At 40.1% G+C, this 22,659-nt stretch overlaps 1 protein-coding gene across 1 annotated transcript; it reads right to left on the bottom strand.

The window, feature by feature from the left end:
* Positions 1-7,392: 7,392 nt before the first annotated feature.
* Positions 7,393-22,056, bottom strand: PSMA5 (proteasome 20S subunit alpha 5). Its single transcript, XM_058174838.1, has 9 exons — positions 21,863-22,056; positions 20,379-20,445; positions 16,258-16,384; positions 15,357-15,424; positions 14,212-14,319; positions 14,061-14,119; positions 12,302-12,404; positions 11,458-11,544; positions 7,393-7,664 (listed from the first exon to the last, which is right to left on the bottom strand). Exons 1-9 carry the CDS (start codon positions 22,045-22,047, stop codon positions 7,587-7,589), a joined length of 882 nt encoding a protein of 293 aa, XP_058030821.1. The 5' UTR covers positions 22,048-22,056; the 3' UTR covers positions 7,393-7,586.
* Between the last annotated feature and the right edge of the window lie 603 nt (positions 22,057-22,659).

Genomic DNA, 22,659 nt, shown 5'->3' with positions numbered 1-22,659 from the left:
GTTCTAGCTTGATGCCTTAGCCACTAGACCAAACTGGCTCAGATGTATTTTAATTATCTTTTTCCCCTACCCTGTTTCCCCCAAAATAAGACATCCCCTGATAATAAGCCCAATTGGGCTTTTGAGTGCATGGCAATAAGGCCAAGCGCTTATTTCAGGGTTCAAAAAAATATAAGACAGGGTCTTATTTTCTGGGAAACACAGTAAAATAAGGTCTCCTTCATGTGATCTGTGCTTCAGTTATATCTATTTTCACTTTGTGAGTAGCTGGCCTTAAGTAATTCCCAGACCTATTGAATGGACACCCAACACAATACCTAGAAGGTTTAAGTATTTCTAGATGAGGGCATACAGCATAACCACAATGACTATTTTACCAACATGCCACCAGATGGTAGCACACAGCAATTGATGCAGTCCTTACACTTTCAAATGGCTGGTAAAAAAATTAAACAAACCATATTTTGGAGTCTTTTGGGAATCTCTTATCTTGCCTAAAGGTTTGTGTTTCATGCTGCAACTTCTACTTTTCTTGGACTGTTTGATTTTTAAGAAGTTCAAAGCATTAAATTAAAATTAATTTAAAAGGCAGGTCAGTGAATATTTACCAACTTTTGATATTGACCATCTGCTGGATAACTATCCACTTCATAAAAAAGAATAGTGTCTTCCTCTCCTTTCCCATTGCCTCTTTTATTTAAGGAGAAAGTGGCACAATTATCTAAGTGGCATGCATCAACTACCCTGTTTTCCCCAAAATAAGACATCCCCTGATAATAAGCCCAATCGGGCTTTTGAACGCATGACAATAAGGCCAAGTGCTTATTTCAGGGTTCAAAAAAATGTAAGACAGGGTCTTATTTTCCGGAAAATACGGTAATAGAAAGAATGTCATTGGAACATAAGAAATATTAATATAAATCAATATTAATATGCTCAATATATAATTATATATCTCTTTGTAAAAATCCTTATTCAACACCAATGTAGCAGTCACCTCAAGTTCAGTGAAGAAATATAGATTACAGAACTGGGTAACCAGCTGTCATTTACTAGCATGTTCACTGGACACCTCAGCCTTGTAATTCTCAGCCAGTGAGGACAATTCTGCTTTCAATAAAAGCACTTTTCATGTCTATCCAGAATCTTATATAACCTTGACACATTCCACACTGGATACTTTCCACATCAGAGAACAGAATATTAATTGTTCCTTCTGTTTGGTATATAAGGTATCCAGATCTATACAGTTATAAACAGGCTGTAGCTGTTACCACTTCATGAGTTCACACCTTTTTAAGAAATGGAAAATGTTCAGTTTGTATTGGCAACATATGGCAAGAAGCTCACTCTCTGGTTTATTATTTCATTCCTCTGTTTTACTGCAAAATAAAAGCAGATTTGTCCTGTACAATGTGGGCACGCACACCGGACCTGTCAACACTTCCTTAAGTTAAATTTGAATTTTACTGGGCATTTCATTAAGGAGTTGCCAATATATGCTATATGTCTCTGTATGCTCTGAATCATTTTTTCATCTTCTGAATCTAGATCATTATTCTAAAAACTAAATCGGAGTTCTAGCAATGGATATGATTCATGACACCCCACGATACCTTACTTTCTCGTTGATTTGCACACTTCATAGTATGCACCTATGTTCCATTCTTACATTTCTTGGCCTTATACCTTGCATTCAAAGTGAAGATATCAGTTCAGACATTTTGTTCACAAAACATATGAAAAGCAAAGTCTTGAAGGAGCTTAAGCAGTCTATAGATGTAATCATGTTTCTTCCCTAAATAATTTCAGAAAATAAAAAATGACCATTAAGGGAGGCTCAGTTAAAAAAAAAAGGCAGGTATAACATAAGGAGTCAAAATAAGAGCCATATGATCTTTGGACACCTCCCAGGTGCCTCCAGGTAAATACAACTGAAATAATAAAGAAATAATTTCTGTGCACATTTGATTCTGTGCCATCAAACAAATGTCAATTCTTTAAGTGAGCACATACTGAATATTCTCCAGAATGATCTTCCCCATGCTTATCTTTTAAGTCTTCCAACAGAGTACCCATTGCCACAGGGGTGAAATCCGAACCAGTTTGCTTCCAGTTCTCTGGCCGTGCATGCGCACTGCATGCCAAACGTGTGCTACGTGCGCATGCATAATGCGCACCAAATGTGTGCACACATGTGCTGTATACACCAAAAGCAGGCTTGGGAAGGTAAGTAAAAGCGAAGGGGGGGATCAGCTGTGCCGTGCGATTTCGCTAGAATATAGGATTTCCTGCTTTCTAGCAAAGCTAAACCCCGCTGCACAGCTGATCGTTGAAAGTACCAGTTTGGAGGAACCAATAGCTTTTTTTAACTACTGGTTCAACCAAACCGGTAGCTAACTACTGGTTCACCCGAACCGATAGCTTTTTTCCACTACCGGTTCTCTTGAACCGGAGTGAACCAGTAGCATTTCACCACTGCATTGCCATTGTAATTGAATTCATCTACTTGGCCCGTCAACCTCTTCTTCTTCTATTTCTCCCATCCTTTCCAAGGCCTTCTCAAAAGAACTAAATCTTTGCACAATGTATATGAAGTAGGATACTTTAAATCTGATCATTTGTTCCTCAAGTAAAAATTTGGAGATTTTTGTTCAATGATCCATTTTTCTTAGCTGTTCATTGTATTCTCAAGAGTCTTTTCCAACACAAAAGTTCAAAAATGTCAGTACTCTGTTCTATTCCCCTCCACGCATACACCCCAGCTTTGACCTTCCATTCAAAGCCAAAGGGACTCATCCATCAATACATACAGCCTAAGTGCAAATAAACCTTGCCCAGATACTGACACTTTTATTTAACGTTCAATGACTAAATCCCGGACAACACATTTGATGTTCACCATTCACTGATCACTCCTCCTATCCACTCTCTAATCTTACTCCCCCTCCCCCCAATTTTCAACCAGGAGGAAGAAAGTATATACTGGCAGGACTGGCAGTCAATGTTCTCCTTTCTGTGTCTCTCACTTGAGGCTGGTGACCAAATCCAACCTCACCTTGCCTATGGTCTCCAAAACAGACTCTCCCCACCCCCAACCAATCCAGATCTCTCCTCTCATAGTGCCAACATCCACAATGTAAACCCCCCCCTCCCAGTAAATCATTTGAAATCTGCTCTGATCTACAGGGCTAATTTCAATCCAATTTGAAGGGAAAAAAGCAGGGGGTTATCAAAATGGCCAATGCGACACATAGTCAGGATGCAGCCACAGGACTCTTGTAAGACTACCAATTTATTCCCACTCTCATTGTTGTCACCTATTGGATATCCAGGTCCTTTATTACATCAAGGGCTCCCGCTGCCTGGATACCATAGCCACTGCCACCTCTTTATGCGGAACTGACTGGTCTCCAGTCCATCCCAGGATGAGAACAGAGCTGTTCCTCTATAGCCACTACTTTTGTAATGGGTGTGACCTCCTTGATTCCATCTCGCCCTGCCAAGCAGCTGAGTCAAACACAACTGATCTGCAATGCTGCCAAATTCTTTGCTTGCCACCTGCTGTCTTCACAGTTTAAGTACAGCCTGATTGGAAACACAGTGCAAATCCACTGCCTATACCCGTGATGGCGAACCTATGGCACATGTGCCCAAAGTGGCATGCGGAGCCATGTTGCCTGGCATGCACGGCATTGCCCATTCCTCTTCTGGTTTTCTGATGTGCATACGTGTGCAATGATCAGCTGTGCCGTGCGATTTCGCTAGAATATAGGATTTCCTGCTTTCTAGCAAAGCTAAACCCCGCTGGACAGCTGATCGTCGGAAATACTGGTTTGGAGGAACTGGTAGCTTTTTTTAAACTATTGGTTCAACTAAATCGGTAGCTAACTACTGGTTCGCCCGAACCGGTAGCTTTTTTCCACTACCGGTTCTCTTGAACCGGAGTGAACCAGTAACATTTCACCACTGCATTGCCATTGTAATTGAATTCATCTACTTGGCCCGTCAACCTCTTCTTCTTCTATTTCTCCCATCCTTTCCAAGGCCTTCTCAAAAGAACTAAATCTTTGCACAATGTATATGAAGTAGGATACTTTAAATCTGATCATTTGTTCCTCAAGTAAAAATTTGGAGATTTTTGTTCAATGATCCATTTTTCTTAGCTGTTCATTGTATTCTCAAGAGTCTTTTCCAACACAAAAGTTCAAAAATGTCAGTACTCTGTTCTATTCCCCTCCACGCATACACCCCAGCTTTGACCTTCCATTCAAAGCCAAAGGGACTCATCCATCAATACATACAGCCTAAGTGCAAATAAACCTTGCCCAGATACTGACACTTTTATTTAACGTTCAATGACTAAATCCCGGACAACACATTTGATGTTCACCATTCACTGATCACTCCTCCTATCCACTCTCTAATCTTACTCCCCCTCCCCCCAATTTTCAACCAGGAGGAAGAAAGTATATACTGGCAGGACTGGCAGTCAATGTTCTCCTTTCTGTGTCTCTCACTTGAGGCTGGTGACCAAATCCAACCTCACCTTGCCTATGGTCTCCAAAACAGACTCTCCCCCCCAACCCCCAACCAATCCAGATCTCTCCTCTCATAGTGCCAACATCCACAATGTAAACCCCCCCCTCCCAGTAAATCATTTGAAATCTGCTCTGATCTACAGGGCTAATTTCAATCCAATTTGAAGGGAAAAAAGCAGGGGGTTATCAAAATGGCCAATGCGACACATAGTCAGGATGCAGCCACAGGACTCTTGTAAGACTACCAATTTATTCCCACTCTCATTGTTGTCACCTATTGGATATCCAGGTCCTTTATTACATCAAGGGCTCCCGCTGCCTGGATACCATAGCCACTGCCACCTCTTTATGCGGAACTGACTGGTCTCCAGTCCATCCCAGGATGAGAACAGAGTTGTTCCTCTATAGCCACTACTTTTGTAATGGGTGTGACCTCCTTGATTCCATCTCACCCAGCCAAGCAGCTGAGTCAAACACAACTGATCTGCAATGCTGCCAGATTCTTTGCTTGCCACCTGCTGTCTTCACAGTTTAAGTACAGCCTGATTGGAAACACAGTGCAAATCCACTGCCTATACCCGTGATGGCGAACCTATGGCATATGTGCCCAAAGTGGCATGCGGAGCCATGTTGCCTGGCATGCACGGCATTGCCCATTCCTCTTCTGGTTTTCTGATGTGCATACGTGTGCAATGATCAGCTGGCCTTTTTGCATGCAGCAGTGCCAGAAACTGGAAGAGCTGGTCTTCCACTTTCCTGCATGAGCATGCGTGCTTGCCAACTGACTGTTGCGTGTGCATGCATGCTTGAAACCCGGAACAGTAGCTGGCCAGTGCACATGCGCGTGCCAGAAACTGAAAGTTCATTTTCAGGTGAACGCATGCACCTGGGCAGGTCCTCTTCCAGGTTGCAGCCCAGATGAGCGTGCGTTCCATTCGGTGCCAAAAAGGTTCCCATTCGTGCGTTCCACTCGGTGCCAAAAAGGTTCCCTATCACTGGCCTATACTATACCTTTTGTCCATTGCCTGGAGAAATGCAAATGGAGTTTTCTTCCCCTGCTGCTCATGCCACTTACTCCTCTCCATTTTTTCTGCTAGCCTGAACTTCACCCCAAGTCACTTCTGGAAGCCAATCACTTCAAAACCCCATCTAATGTCTACACATTATCTTTAACATACCCAAAGCCCTCAAAAATATCACACCACATACCACACATCTACCTCAGCCTTGTAACAAATATGTATATATATAGAAAAATTATTTAAAAATTCAATCTTTTTTTCTTTTTTACATATTTTTTCCTCTAGGTTTTATTTTGGAGTTTTACCTTTGTTGTAAATAACTGATTTACAAATCATTACATATAAAGGAGATAATCAGAACTGATTCATTTGCTTAAATATACTGCCCAATTTATCTCATGTTCCACATGAGGGAGCTAGGTAATTTAAACGGCTAAAAATGGGAGCTCCAGGAATGACTTTTGAAGGCCACATGTCTGGGAGTTTGGTTACTATCATGCCATCCAGAAAAGGAAGAAAGTTTAGCCTACTGGTAATATTAGAAAGACATCAGATACCAGCAGTTAGACAACATAAGGGAAGTAATATACAGTAATTATAACTGTATGTACAGTGGTTTAAGCTGTACTGAATTTTAGGACGGAACCTTTCAGTTTGAAAAGGAGACTATAAAGACCTGAAATATTGTCCCACTTTTTCTCCTTTATAATGATTTATTGATCTACTCAACTGCTGCTTTAATCCCAATGACAGCCTTCCCCAACCAGCAATGTGGTCTCTGTGACTAGGATCAAAGTGCAATAAAGCCTGTAACTAGTAGGAGCTTTAAGATGTTCATTTATCCTATTAAAATATCAGATACAGTTAGTTCTCGACGTATCACAATTGAGCCCAAAATTTCTATTGCCAAGTGAGACATTTTGTTAAGTGAGTTTTGCCCCATTTTACAACCTTTCTTGTCACAGTTGTTAAGTGAGTCACTCCAATTGTTAAATTAGTAACAGTTATTAAATGAATCTGGCTCTTCCCCACTGACTTTGCTTGTCAGGTTACAAAAGGTGATTACATGACATTGCAACCATCATAAATATGAGTCAATGGCCAAGCGTCTGAATTTTGATCACCTGACCATAGGGTGCTGCAATGGTCATAAGTGTGAAAAACAGTCGTTACGTCACTTTTTTTCAGTGCTGTTGTAACATTGTAACTTTGAATGGTCACTAAATGAACTGTTGTAAGTCGAGGACTACCTGTATCAAATAATAAACTGCTGAAAATATATTTGTGTGTGGGAGAGAGGTACAATTACAGGTAGTCCTCAACGTATGACCACAACTGAGCCCAAAATTTCTATTGTTAAGTGAGACATTGAGTTTTGTCTTATTTTACAACCTTTCTTGCCACAGTTGTTAAGTGAATCAGTGCAGCTAATAAGTTAGTAACCCAGTTGTTAAGTGAATCTGGCTTTCCCACTGACTTTGTCAGGTCGCAAAAGGGGATCACGTGACCTTGAGACACAGCAATGGTCTCATAAGTATGAACCAATTGCTAAGCTTCTGGATTTTGATCACATGATCATGGGGATACTACAAAGGCTGTAACTCTGAAAAATGGTCATAAGCCACTTTTTTCAGTACCGTTGTAACTTTGAATGGTCACAAAGTGAACTGTTGTAAGTCGAGGACCACCTGTATTCCCATCCTTTTGTTTGCATCCCTGAGAAAGCCAAATTTGATGTAAGAGGAAGAAAACATTTGAAGATGCATCGACCCTAACACTACTAATTTTAAGCATACCTCCCACCGAACTTTATTAAAGAATTAGTGACATAAGAATAACAAAATGATTTATTCTAGTTTCCTCTTGTTGAAGATCTTTATGTACAGAAACTGTAAAAAAATCTTTGCGCCTTTAAGAGCAGGCATACGTGCTGCTGAAATAAAGTTACGGGCACTGGAAAACAACTGAAGATTCAGTTTGCTGTGGTTAGGGAATGAGGCAGTTGGGAGAGTTCCTCCTCTCATCAAATATCTTTGATGACTTCTTCAAGTTCTTCTTTTGTGTACATGTGGAACTTCTTCCCAGGTTGCACTGTTGCAAGCTGCAAGGACAGCAAAGGCAAGTTATAAATACTTATTCACATTAGAAAGTAGCAGCCCTTGACATACAGAAGATTGATTACTGCACATGAAACAGATACTACTATTCGACTGTCTGAACAATTTTGGCTTGTAGATCTTTCCACCCTAATACATTTCTAAAAACAAAGTCATTTCTAACATCCTCTAGTTCTTCGGAGAAAAGAAGAAATTACAAAAGCTCTACTACTTTTGCTTAAGTTTAGCTTCATTAGGGTGAACAAGTATTTTTATCCACACTGCTCCAACAAAACCTGAGTCTGGTACACACAAATTCCTCTTCGCTCCATAAAACACAGAGGAAAAGTACGGCTGTGCAGTATATTCGCTGCACAAGCTCTTGCTGCCCCAAATAAGCTGATTTGTGATAGTCTGTGCCTAAACCAAAATATGCATGTTTCAGATATATGGTCCATATATGGAATAAGTTTGTTGTGGAAAGTAACCAAAATACAATTCCTCTGGGCAGAATTGAGTGGTGAGTAAGAGTGGGAGCCAAAGGGTCTCCTTCATCAGCAGCTGAGATAAGACAAGGGAGGGAAGGCACTGGGAAGATTGGGAAGCACCAGGCAAGTGAAATAAATTGCACTGGGAGATTGTTCTTTACTGCTGAGACTATCCTGGTACAGAACAGGCCCAAACACTATAATAGTGCACTGACTGAGAAAAGGCAAAAGAGGGAGGAAAGAAAATATGCTGGGAAGATTGGAGAGTGTGTATGTCGGGGTGTTAGTGCAGTGTGTGTGTTTTCATTTATCTTTTGCAAAAATACCATGCAGCAATGTCAGCATTACTGACTGAAGGAAAGTAAGAAATGGAAGACAGGCACTGGGTGGCAGGTTATGGGAATGCATTGGTAATCTAATGTTTCAAGATTATCATGGCAGAAGGTATAGTTCTGAGAAGATTTGAGTGCCTATCAAGAATCCACCAGTAAGAATCCCCTATAGCCCAAATATTTCATCCATTGTGTTATATCAAAACACACACTTCTGTTTTGGAGATGGGCCACTATGTTAAGTTTATGCTGTACAGTGTAAGCACAGCATTTTAGTTCTAACTCCCTCTGCTTTAGTGATTTCCTGACACCTTTATGCAATTCACTTAACAATTTCTGTTGGTCTTAAGGCTACCCTCAGTGGTTGCATTCAACATTGCATGCATTCAATTTCCTAAAAAACCATTGCAATAAAGCTACTTGGCAGCTTTATTGAAGTGGTTTTCCAATATATCCTTTGGAAAGATTCTTTGACTTCTCAATTTAACCATCAGCCCTGGCCTATCCTACTGATCTACTATCCAAGTTTGAATAAGATCTGATATGCTTTTTTTAAAGTTCACATAAAGTCACTAGATTCTGCCACAGCCTTGTTCCAAGCCTTCAATATGTTCTAGTTCCTGAGTTTCTCACCCTGGCCATGTTTGGATAACCTCAATCTTAATTCATCAAAAACAATTATATGGCATTTCAGGGAGACGACTTCCGGTGTCCAGCGGCAACGGACGTCTGGAAGGCTTCTCCTGCCTCCAGCGCCCGAATCCGGCCGCCGCCGAGGCCCTCAGGGGCCAGGTGTTCCGAAAAGGACACCTGCCGCACGGACGGCTCGCCAGGGGTCTCCCAGCCGACATACAGGACTGTGGGGACCGATGCTGGCGCGTCCTAGGCTTGGCGGGGTTTGGAGGCCACAGGCCGCGGCCATTATTTTGGTCGTCGCCTGGGCCGTTGTGCCCGGTGACACCGGGGCATTGGATTTATAACTGCAGCAGCCTGGTGGTGAACAGGGAACGGAGAAGAATTGAGGAGGAGAAGGGAAGGGAATATCGGTAAACGTGAGTGGAGTGCTCCGGAGTGGGGGGGGGTTTTTTCTCCCCTGCGGTTGGAAGGAGCACGAGTTATTCTGGAGAGAGGAGAACTTAAAATAAGAAGATTACCGGTTTTGTGGAGCTCTGGAGAGAAGAGGTGATGGAGAAATTTAGGAGGGAAGGTTTGAGGCCCCTCCTTCTGGGGAACAGTGGTGGCGCCCAGCTTCCGCCTTCACTATGAGAATTTTGATGACATCACTTCCTTGACTTCCTGGTTGACTAACTGTACTCTGGACTCGTTGCTCCTGTGAGTGCCCCTGGTGGATCCGGAGGAAATTACAAGGATACTGTGCCTGCCTGAGGATTTTGTATTTTTTTTTTTCCTTAATGGCAAAGGTCAGAGACCAACTGCTGGAGAGATGGAGAATTTTGGAAAAGTTATCTAATATGGACAAGAAATTGGATGAAATAAGAGCAGAAATTGTGTCTATCCAAAAGGATTTAAAGGATACTCAACAAGTTTCAGCAGAAAACAAGCAGAAAGTGGAAGGTTTGGAGGGTGAGATGCGCGCAGTGCAGAAAAGAGAGGAGACGACAGGCAATGCTGTGCTTGGACTACAGATGGATAAAATGTCTTATTTCCTTAGGTTTCAAAATTTGGAAGAAGTGGACCAAGAAGACTTGAGAGATGTTGTGACTAAATTGTTGGGAGAATTTCTTGGGAGAGGTGTTGATTTCATGAATTGGGATGTGGATCGAGTTTATAGAGTTAATTCGCAATATGCACGCACGCATGCAGTTCCCAGAGAGGTTCATGTCAAATTTGTGAGAAGAGAGACGAGATGAAATTTTAGAAAACATAGGAGTGGGGCACTGATTTACAGGGGCAGGGAGATAGCCATTCTGAGGCAGATTCCCAGACAGGTACGTGAAAAAGAAAGAAATATTATTTTTGTCAAGCAAATTGTACCAGAAGGGAGTGGGCTTCAGATGGCTGATGCCAGAGGGATTGATGATTTTCCGGGAGGGCATTACGAAAAAAATCAGTACAACTGCGGAGGCTACGGCCTATGTGGAGGAACACAAAGCCCTCCTGGAATCAGATGACCCAGGAATTGAAGAAGGGGAGGTTATAGATCATGGGGCGGAAGCGGGTGGCGCTGTTGCGGCCCTGGGGGTGGGGCAGGCTGGACCCAGAGTTCTGAGATCTAAAACTAGGAAGTGATAAAGATATTTGGGATTGTGTTGGTTTTCCTTATTCTCTTTAGTACGATATTCTGTTTATTCTTGACCCTTCTTTATTACGTATTTAAAATTTGTAAACTTAGCTACTTCGTGTTACCTGCTTGCCATATGGCTGTTGTATGTGTTAAAAAATTTGAGTAAAATTCTTATTTTAGATAAGAAAAATGAAAATTTACCATACCTGATATGTATTTGTATAAACCTTTTTTTTGACTAATAAAAACTTTTTGAATAAATAAAAAACAATTATATGGCATTTCTGATATCAAAGCAATACATTTGTCAATTCCAGCCGTTGGAGTACAGAAGGTTTTCTGTTTTTAAGTTAGGTAGCTGTCCACATTCCTATCTAATTGTCTAGTTAGAGGAACATTGAATTAGATGGAAGTTGAGTCACTAGTGTTAGTTTTTAAGATTTTAAGTACTTGATTTATTCACATCACATTATTTTTTGCTACTATGGCGGTAAAGAACCTTTCCCATTGCCATGCAGATGTTAAGAAGTATATGGGTCACTATTTCATCACAAAGATCTCAACACTCTAATCTCAGAAACATTGAAGTAGCAGAGCCAAATGTGCAACTTAACTCCTACAATTCTACCCCAAATACATAATAATACAATCCATAGTAAATCTAAGCTACTTCAATATCTGTGCACATTATATGGACATTGATGGAAAACCTTTAATAAATGGATTAACATACCTCAATGTTAGTTGCATTCAGCTTTTCTTCCATAACTTGTTTTAGAATTATAAGGGACGATTTAATTGCCTCTTTCAGTGTCATTGACTGTAAAGAGAAATCATGAAACTTAAGGCTCATATGATAGACACCAAGTGGTTGTAGTTATCACATTAATTACATAATGTTCTTAAATTAAACAAATGTTTAAGTAAGCCATTATATATATAATGACATGTCTAAAACTGACTGGACAGTGTTCTTACTTCACATGCTAGTCTAAACTGATTTACATACAGTAAATCTCAATTCTTTGATGGAAAAGTATTAATAGAAATCTGTTTCTACAGTTGGATGCAGTTCACCATTGTGAAAATATTTTTAGGGCTGAGAATTGCAAGTTTCAGTCATTGAAATATCACAATTAACATGTTATATTTATTTAAAGACAATACAAGCTCTTGTTTAGGCATGAGAATAAATTACTAATTTGATTTGTTGGTCAAGAAAGGAGATTTAATTTAAAATATCTCAAAATTTCTTTTCATGATATTTTATAGAAGGTTCTACTCCTGTGAACTTCTCAGATCCAAAACCACCTGGAGCCTATAAATATGTTGAAAAAATATTCAAAATGCCATAGGTAATGACACTTTTTAAATTGCTCAAAATACATTGATGAGAAACAAAGATAACCCAGGTGATTCTAGAACATGTTATTAAAGTTACAGCTATTTTAAAAGAGAACCAAACAACAGGATTTTGTGGAAACTGCTACAATAAAAGTCACACTTATTTTCTTCACCCCTCTGCTTTCATCAAGGAGCTGCAATAAAGAGTAAAGCCAAATAAAATGGGCTTTCACCTTATGATAAACCTCCTGCAGTGAGCTTTGTGCACCTTCTGAAGCTGATCCAATTGCTCTTGCATCACACTGTACAAAAGTCCCAGAAGGATCCATATGAAATCTACATGCATAAATAAAAGATATGAAAACGAACAAACCATCAAGTGCCATGCAGATCACTTATCAAGTCTGCAGTTTTATTCTGTGAGTTATATTTGACTAGGAACAGATTGTATAGGTACACATGTGCGTATCATAATCAAACACTTACATCCAACAAATTTGGGAGACTAGTAGGGATAGCCAAAGTTTTACTACATAGCTTAGAGTCAAAAAATATTGCATGGTGAATAGGATTCGTCTGGCTTGGCTTTGCACTCTTAACTGAGGAGACTTTCTCCTTTAAAATGTACTTGAAACTTTGAAGTGCTTCTAGTTACAAGGACTAGACTGCCTTAAACACCACCTAAGGAATGCCTCAGAAGTACAGATATTGCTAGATTCCTTTGAGTCTGGAAGTTCTTCTGAAAACACAGAACAACAATAAAGGAAACTTATTCTTTATTTTCATTGATTTTGCATCAGAGGTTTTATACATATACAGAAGTCATATACTGTACAAAGTGCCATTCAAACTACTTTTAAATATGTATCTATTAGAAAAATCATTGAATTTCTTGTTTTTCAACCTTAATGGTGTTTGTGCTCTCATATCAAAATCAAATTTATTATATTTTTACACCTATGTGTCCTTGCAAATACTGAAAAATCTTTGGATTATAATTATTTATAGCTTTCACTATGAAAATGTATACATCTCAAAACAGCTTTACCTTTTGGCCAGTATCTTTAATAATGGAGACAGATACTAGCGTAAGAGAGTTTGACAGCTCTTAAAAGATTGTATGTTAATTCATACAATTCATACACCCAATCCAGTCTTCATCTACTGACATTCTCATTGATTTCTAGTTTAGAATAGAACAGAACCGTGACGGCTAACCTTTTTGCCATCACATGCCAAGAGTGGAGGGAGTGTTGGGGGTGTGTGTGTGGGCATGCCAACACCCATAACTCTATGCACGCGCGATACACCCCCCCCGTGCTCCCCCCACTTTTGGAACACAATGGCACGGTGGGCCTGGAAGGCCTGTTTTTCACCTTCCAGAGGCTCCAGAGCCTTTCTAGGAGCCTGGGGCGGGCAAAATGGCCTTCCCCACCCCACCCCCCGAGGCCAGAAACAACTCATTTGCCGACTTCCGGTGAGACCGGAAGGCCTGTTTTTCACTTTCCCCAGGCTCCAGAGCCTTTCTAGGAGCACAGGGAGGGTAAAAACAGCCTTCCCCACCCCCCACCAGGCCCTCCAGAAAAGCCTGTTTCCTGCTTCCGGTGGGCCCAGAAGGCCTGAAAATCAGCTGGCATGCGCCGGAGCTAAGATCGGTGAGCCCACCGATATGCCTCCACATGCCATAGGTGCCACAGGTTTGCCATCACGTAATAGAATAATAGAGTTGGAAGGACCTTGTAGGTCATCTAGTGCAACCCCCTGCTCAAACAAATGCCCTAGGCCATTTGTGACAGATGGCTGTCCAGTCTCTTCTTGAAAGCTTCCAGTAATGAAACACCTACAACTTCTGAAGGCAAGCTATTTCATTGGTTGTTCTCATTGTCAGGTTGATTATGTAGAACTCTATGGTATTCTATCTTGTAACTCAGCAGTGATAAGTAGCCTGGATTTAAACAAATAATTAGAGTGAAGAAATAAAACCCAACTTACAGTTGAGGTCCTTTTTCATCGACACCTCCAAAGAGTAATGCCACACCAAATGGCCTTGACTAGAATTAAATCATAGAAGATCAGGCATGTAATGACCTAGTAACTGAAGAGTACAATTGTACAACATTTAACAAATAATTGACATACATACCATTGCGCCTGGATCAGCATCTTCTTCTCCAAACTGTAACGCTAAGTTGGATACAGCTTGTGTCACACTCTCCACAGTCATGATTTCATTGTATGTAAACCAGTGATTCTGAGATGATAAAAAAAAACATCTATATCTCTTTTCATAAAATATATATTTCTTCTTCAATACATATACAATCTGCATCCAAATAAACTTAAGCCAAAATTACAACCATAAGAAGAAATGCACAAAAGATTACCTACCATGCAAACCAACTGCAATCTTGTACGAAGAACGCACAATAAGAGGCAAGATTTTAATGATTCATGCCTAATTTGTTATTCCTTTTAGAATAGATATGTGCTATGAATAACACTGTCCATATTTTCTATTCAAACTTAGTTAAACTTCTTTTAAAGGCTTCCAACCACATGGGAAGCATTCTACCATGAGCAGTTCCTATGCAAACTGTAGTTTATTTACATGAAAAGAAGCTAATCTCATAATCACAGAATCAATATTCCATAGTTGAGTAGCTTAAATATTTTGCCATCTGTGCAGAAACCACTCACAGAAAAATGATTTATGTGCTGTTAAACGTGATTTGAAGCAGCTCCTTGATCCAAGAATGTTAACTTGCAAAGATTATGGAAATAATTCACTGAAACACATTTTCAATTTAATAACATATCCATAGCAAGCAGAATCCTGACAATTATGAAGTTAAAGATTGATTATTTGGAAAACAGTTTTACTTGTGCTCTAAAATGTATCTATTCTCTTAAGTTTTACATGCTCTTTTTCTTTACTGGATAGAGAATTTAAAAAGAGAAATAAGACTATTAAAATGTTGTCAAGCTCAGTTCAAAGAGAGCAATCCTAAAGCCATAATAGTAGAGCATATTCTGACATCAGTTTTTTTTAATATTCATGTAATTGTAAATAATTAGTGACATAAAAATCCAGTAATGGAATCTTATTTTCACCTTTTCATATCCATCTTGAATTTTGCACATTCTTTTCACATAAAATTTAATTTGTAATTTTCTGCAGTTCTGCTGCCATGTGTGTTTTAAGTCTGAGTGAATAACTAATTTTCTAAAAAAAAAAAAGAAGTGGGAGAAAAAAAGCAAGATGCACAAAGACCAGTATTTGATTTTTACCTGTGTCTCAACTCTTGCTTTGTCAATTAATGTCTTTGCATCGGCTATCAAGCCACTCATTGCACAACCTGAAAAAAGGGAGATACAAATTAAAAACTATTGCTATTGCTAACATAGTGTAAGCGGCCCTGAGTCTTCGGAGAAGGGCGGGATATAAATGCAAAAAAAAAAAAAAAGAAGTACCAGCCACTGATTCCTGCGCGACACCAAAGATTGATTTATGAACATTCAAATAAACAATGTGTTTTTAATCATCCATCCATGTGCATATTGATACTCTTAAAAATTGTAAGTTCAAAGTCAAATGTATCATAAACAAAGTTCATGCACTTGCATATGAAAAAAAGCAGATCAAGTGACATAAGGTACTGATACCTTACAATGTTTGTCAGTTATATTTATTTATTTGTTAAGTAACTTTGTTAGACAATACCATTGTTTACAGCTATATTAAAATAGTTAACATTAATGTTAAACACAGAGAAAGGTAGATATAAATGAACTCTAGCTCCAGTTCTCACCAGAGGTGTGTATGTGATTATATTAAAAAAATGGCCTCTTGTACAGAGGACAGGCTAACATTAGAGGTCAATCAATGAGCTTCCAACAGAGGAATTGGCTGGGGATCAAGAGCGCACATTGCAATTCCCAGCTCTCCAATTTCTATATTTGGAGACAAACTTTTATTAGAGAGGTCATATAGTAGCTTCTGATTTCTACATCTGATTCTATATTATGCTGATTTTGAACACAGAAACCCAATGATTATTACTAGTAAATATTAATTTCACACCAAAGGAAGTCTACATATTATAGGAATTAGAAGACCACCGAAGAAAGGATTTTAATCATATTGCAATTACACTGCAGAATTTTCTTAAGTATTAGCTTTCATTCTTACCTATATGAGAATCAATTTCTACAATTTTCTCAATACTGCTTGGCTCCATAAGTGGGGAAGTAATCCTCTTCTCCACAGCCAGGCAAACTCCTTCTGATGTCTGGATTCCAATTGCTGTGGAACCAAGCTAACAAAAATAATAAATAACCATTTTTAACCATTTTTAATTTTAAAGGGGATGTGGTGGCTCAGTGGCTAAGATGCTGAGCTTGTCAATCAGAAGGTCGGCAGTTCAGTGGTTGAATCCCTAGCGCTGCGTAACAGAGTGAGCTCCTGTTACTTGTCCCAACTTCTACCAACCTAGCAGTTCGAAAGCACGTAAAAAATGCAAGTAGAAAAATAGGAACCACTTCATTGGGAAGGTAACAGCAATCCGTGCGCCTTTGGCGTTTAGTCATGCCAGCCACATGACCAAGGAGATATCTTCGGACAGCGCTGGCTTCTCAGCTTAGAAACGGAGATGAGCATTGCCCCTAGAGCCGGAAACAACTAGCACGGATGTGCGGGGGAACCTTTACCATAACCTTTTTTAAGAACTCTAATTTACTTTATACAATCTAAGAAATACTCAGCACACAGAGTCTATGATAGGCAGATGCAGAATTTCGGAAGAGTATTAAACAACAGGATGTATGCTGGGTGAACCAAAACCCAGAATACAAACATAAAAGGGAAAATTTAGAGCATATTTTTATTTAAACAGATATGTCATGTCTGAACTTGCTGTATTTTTGATTCTAGACCTTCATAGAAATTCTTAAACCTGTTTCTATAAGGATATATTGTGCAATAACAGATATGTCGTGGCAAATAATGGTAAACCCTCTCAACTCCCCCAACATGAAAGGTAAAGGTACCCCTCCCCCGCACATGCATGCTACTCCTTTTCCGGCTCTAGGGGTGGTGCTCATCTCTGTTTCTAAGCTGAAGAGCCAGTGCTATCTGAAGACATCTCCGTGGTCATGTGGCCAGCATGACTGAATGCTGAAGGCGCAGGGAGCGCTGTTACCTTCCCACCAAAGTGGTCCCTATTTTTCTACTTGCATTTTTACATGCTTTCGAACTGCTAGGTTGGCAGAAGCTGGGACAAGTAACAGGAGCTCACCCTGTTACGTGGCACTAGGGATTCGAACTACTGAACTGCTGACCTTCTGATCGACAAGCTCAGCGTCTTAGCCACTGAGCCACTGCGAAATAAGGAGAAAGGGCAGCTTTGGAAAGGAAACATTTAAATCAATGGTCAATGTTTTGTCCTTAAACTGCAGGTGTCCTAATAATTGCACCATCATTGATTAACCTTATCATGGACTGAGGATGAGGGAGAACAACTTTTTACCATTCATTCACTGTTATTAGTCTCTCTCTCATCTTAAGTCAATATGTAACATTTGACAAACTGCACTAACTACACCAATTGATCTGGTGGGTCTAGAACAACTCATTGCAGCCAGCTCACCAAGTCACTTCTGCCAACTCACTGCCGCCAAGTCACCACAAGATGACTTCACATAGCAACTTGCCACAGGGACAATTTGCTATGGTGACAGGAGGAAGAGCCAGGTGAGTGGGCAGACAGGTGGGTAGAGCGGTGGCTTCCCACTGGAGAGACAGCCGGGTGGCAGGCAAGCAAGTGGAGAGAGGGCAGAGCAGTGTCAACAACTGCCACATCCAATTTTCACACACACTGCTGCCACCATGCTGAGCTCTGGGCTTTTCAGAGTTCAGCCTGTTCAGCAAAGGTGGCGGAGTTCAGGCAGTTTGGTGGTGTGCTGGGTGGGTAGCATCTGGGTACATCCCATTTTCACACACCCCATCGCTGCCATGCCAAGCTCCAGAAGTTTGCTGCAAAGATGGCAGGGGATGTGAAAATGGGATGCCCCACCCACCATTGCCTCCCCAGACCACTGCTTCCAATGTCTGTCTTGGGCCTCTTCAGTCTGGAGCTTGGCAGCAGCACTGCCAACAGTGGTGGGGTGTGTGAAAATGGGATGCCCTCGGCCGCTGTTGCCACTCTGCATACCTGCTCACTTGCCCAACCACCCAGTTCTCCCTCCAGCCATCTGCAGCAAGTTGTCCCCACAGCGATCTGACCATGTGGAGTTGTTCTGTGGCGACTTGGTGGCAGTGAGCTGGCAGAGGCAACTTGACAGTGATGAACTGGCTGCACCAAACTAGCCACACTGAATTGTCCCATTCCGTGGTATATCAATTCTTTATTTAATATGTATAATAAGTCCTGTCAAGCTCTTATATGATTAGGTCAGCTCCACCCCGTTCAAGAAAAATACCCAAGATCATTTTGTACAAAATATATCATGCATCTTCACATAGCAGTGTAATTTGCTTGAAGATATTTGCAACTGTTATATTTTAATGTTAAATTCAATTATCTTCAAAACAATAAGGATCTGGCTTGGCTCTGAGAAAGGCCCTATAGCACAGATACAAACTATTTTAAAATATTAATGAATAGCATGCATTAGTTTAGATAATTATGACTCTGAAACAACAGATAAGATAATCATAATTCCAGGTATGATAGTCTATATGTCAAGCAAGTTTGCCATCAATTTTTCAGAGAGACATGCAGCTCTAACAAGGAACTACCTACATATCTTTATCAATGAAACTTGTAGGCACTGATGAGTCAATGCTTAGTATACTGATGCATAAAAACAGCATAATATTTGCTTTCTTTCCTCTTTTTTTTTTTTTAGATATATAGGGGCCTACAATAGTAACAGACTAGCCAACTCAGAACATTGTGCATGACCAGATTCTACTCCAACCCAAGGTTTTTGGCAATAAAAGTAGATCAGGACATGGTAACTTTCCTGCTAATCCACAGGAATTTTTCAAGGAGTTTAAAAGATCCTCACTCTCCAATCTGCTACATTTGGCCCGTTAGGAGAAGCTTTCGGGAAAGTGTAATGGAATGCTTAGAGATTAAGTCTACTAATCATTCAGAATAAGAAAAGTTGAATTTAATTTTATTCAGTGCAAAATAATAGCGCTGTCACCATGCCAAAAATAATAACCACTGGTAGTCCATTGTGATTGTAGTTGACTTACAACCACAACTGGGACCAGAATTTCCATTGCTAGGTAAAGCTGTTGTTAAGTGAGCCTCGCCTGATTTTATGACTTTTTTCCCACAGTTAAGCGAATCATATATTCATTAAGCAAATCTGGCTTCCCCATCTCTGCTTGTCAGAAGCCAACTGGGAAGATCACAAATGATTATCACATGACCCCAGGATGCTGCAACTGTTCTAAATACATGCCAGTTATCAAGTACCCAATTTTTATCATGTGACTTTGGGGGTGCTATGACAGAACAAGAAGCATGCAAAGAAAAGTAATATGAAATACACTGAAAATATAACATTTCCTCTGGGCTCAGGAACCCTTGCAGGAATTTCAAAGCTATAGTTACTGATATCCCATCTTTAAAAAAGTTTCTTTTGAATTATGAAGCTTGGGTTATGTATAAAGCAATCCCTCTTAATATTTCCCCTTACAACCATAAGGCAGGCTGCACTGTTTGGCCCAAAGTCACACAGTGAACCTCCATGGTTTAGTAACAACATGAACCTATATCACACTAATCCTAGGCCGCGCTGTAATTACTACAAGAGTAGTGGTTCTCAATGCAATATAACGATTTTGCAGTTGCTGCATATTAAATTGCTTACTAAAATCATGGTACATAATCAAATTGGAAAATAGATTTTCGCTTTCATAGCTTATTCTCATAAAGCTGAATTCAAAATATTGTGTACAAAATGTTACACAACTGATTCCTGAGCAGTTTTCAACAAGACCATCACATTATCCCAGTTATTTACATACAGTTGTTTACATTTTACAGAAATTCCATTGGATGCAACTGGGTAAGTGAAAGAATATAACATGCAACACACTGCCAGTCTCAACCAATTATTGTGACTGTGCAAAAGCTATCTCAGCATTACTTCAAAGAAAGTGCAGAAGAATTGGATAGGATTGCTCAAACACTATTCTCAAACTGTACTCTCCGTTCACTGAGATTTCCCCATTCCAGTCCATCCAGTTCTATGAAGTAGCTCAAGGTACTTTTTGCACAATAGTTTCAAATGTACCTTGATAGCTTCAATAGCATATTCCACTTGGAATAATCTTCCTTCTGGTGAAAAAGTGTTCACGCCTCTGCAAAGGAAATAATCAAGAGTCACTTTGAATATTTACTAGAATTTAGATTTTCAATCAGACATATGCAATAAAGTTTAATTTCAAATAATTCAGAAAGACAAAGTATTTTTCTAGCTAAAATTGACTTGTTGCAAATAACCAACAAGGGTGTTTTAGAAAGAAACTGGACAAATTCATTAAAGATACAATCTTATCATAGCAAATATTCAATCTTCATATCTTAAATATCTTAAATTTTCTAGCAAAAAAAATTATACCAATATAGAGAAAAATCTTTTTCCCCAAATAGACAGCGTTCTATTTAACGGTGTACTTTTAAACGCCAAACTTCTCAGAAATTTCTCATTTTCTCAAGAATGTGAAGATATCTCAATTTTAACAAGTTTGTTAATTCAATAAATCCCTTGAAACAAAACAGTGACAGTAAGAGATTGAGAGTTTATGGTATTGCAAAATGTGAGAAAAAAACCCTAAATGTATGAAATGATTTATGAAAGTCACCACCAAATTAAACTTTTTCTTCTTGATAAATATCACAACATATTGCCAAAAATACTTGGCAAAGTTTATCCATGTATTGGTTTGTACAAGTAACATTATAACAATATATCTGTGCATAGTAGATTTTTCTACTATGTGCTTTATTCAGCAATGGAGTATTACAGTACTTGATTTCAGTGACCTCGTCCAATCACTGATAAGCATAACCGAAAGCAAAAGTTTGAGGATCATCATTATGACTAAGGAAATGTTACTGGCCTCGAGTACACACTACTCCAAAATACACTAATTTCACAACACAAATTAGGCCCAGTCTGCTACGGAAAAAAAACACTTTTGATGAATTACCTCTAGCAAAAGTATTCAAAGGGATCGGGATAGCCTGATTTCTGATTAATAAACTTGAAAATGTCAGAATCCCTTCTATTTTCTTTTACCCAATAATGAGCAGGCATAGTTAAGACAAATCTAAAATCTTTTTTTTTTTTAAAAAGCACCCTACAAAGAACAAACTGAAATTAAGTATTCAGAATAAGTGTAAACTTTTTTTTTGAAGTATTGTTTCAAATACGCATAAAATCTCTTTACCGCCAGAGTGCTTAAATTTTGCAGTTCGATTTACGTAAAGCTGCTTTTTCCGCCAGCGAAAAGCTTCTGCGGGACACCCAGTGCCGGGAAACTTCGGTTCCCCCCCCCCACTTCCCCGCGCAGCCAAAACTGCTGTCCATTCCCAGGCACTGAGGCACGAGATCCGGCCGAAGCGCTTCCTTTCCGAAGAAAGAAGCTGGAGGAGGGAGGCCGCTTCCATTCCTTCCGAAAACCTTTGGACGAGTCGGTCGCCAAGCCAGGCCCCTGCAGTGACTCAGCCCCGGCCAAAGCAGGCCGCGCTTCCGCTCGTCCAGGCTGCACTTACCTGTCGTACTCGGAGCGAGTGAGGAACATGCTGGCAACAGCAGCCGCAGCAGCACCAGGAAAGAAAGGATGCGCGCGCCGGACGCGGGGCTTTCGCGTTCGAGCCTCGACTACTTTTCGTCCGGAGACGGCTATGGCCCTGTCAGCACCAGCACCCGGTTTCAGCCACCACTCCACACCGCGCATGCGTCAATCCCGACGGCGTACGCCTCCCGTGCTTACTAGCCAATAGAGCTCCGAAGCGGGAGCTTACAATGCCTTCGTGCAATTGGCCCCGGGAAGGTTCGTACCAAGTCGGGATTGGCTAACGGTTGCCATGGTCTACGGGGAGACTATCAATCCCGCCCTTCAGATTTCAGAACCGACTAAGAGATTACAGGGGGGATACAATGTGGTCGTTCTGTTTCTCCGGGAGTCGATCGTAGCGTTTTTCCCATCCTCGTGTCTCTTTGTGTTATGACACAGTACTCCATTATTTTAGTAAATAAATAATTTAACAGCTAAACATTAAGAGTTATTAGGGGCAAACGGATATTGAATTAAAAACGTGCGGTGATTTTTACCTATAATTGACCAGAAGCGGTAGCGATACTAAAGCATGAAACTTGGACCAGCTCATGATTTTTAGTATTTAGGTACCAGTCCTACGCTATCTGCTCTCGCCTCGTATCACGCTGTTACCAATTCACTCTGTTTGGAGATTCAATATTCAAGGGCTCCGCTTATCAGGAAGATTCTGAAAATACCCAGCATCATTTATAGATGGGGAAAAGACCAATACGTTTCAAAGTATTAATG

The sequence above is a fragment of the Ahaetulla prasina genome, chromosome 3, assembly GCF_028640845.1.
Source record: "Ahaetulla prasina isolate Xishuangbanna chromosome 3, ASM2864084v1, whole genome shotgun sequence".
Lineage (NCBI taxonomy): Eukaryota > Metazoa > Chordata > Lepidosauria > Squamata > Colubridae > Ahaetulla > Ahaetulla prasina.
Note: the sequence above shows the minus strand (reverse complement) of the source record. Positions and strands in the feature narration are given on the sequence as shown.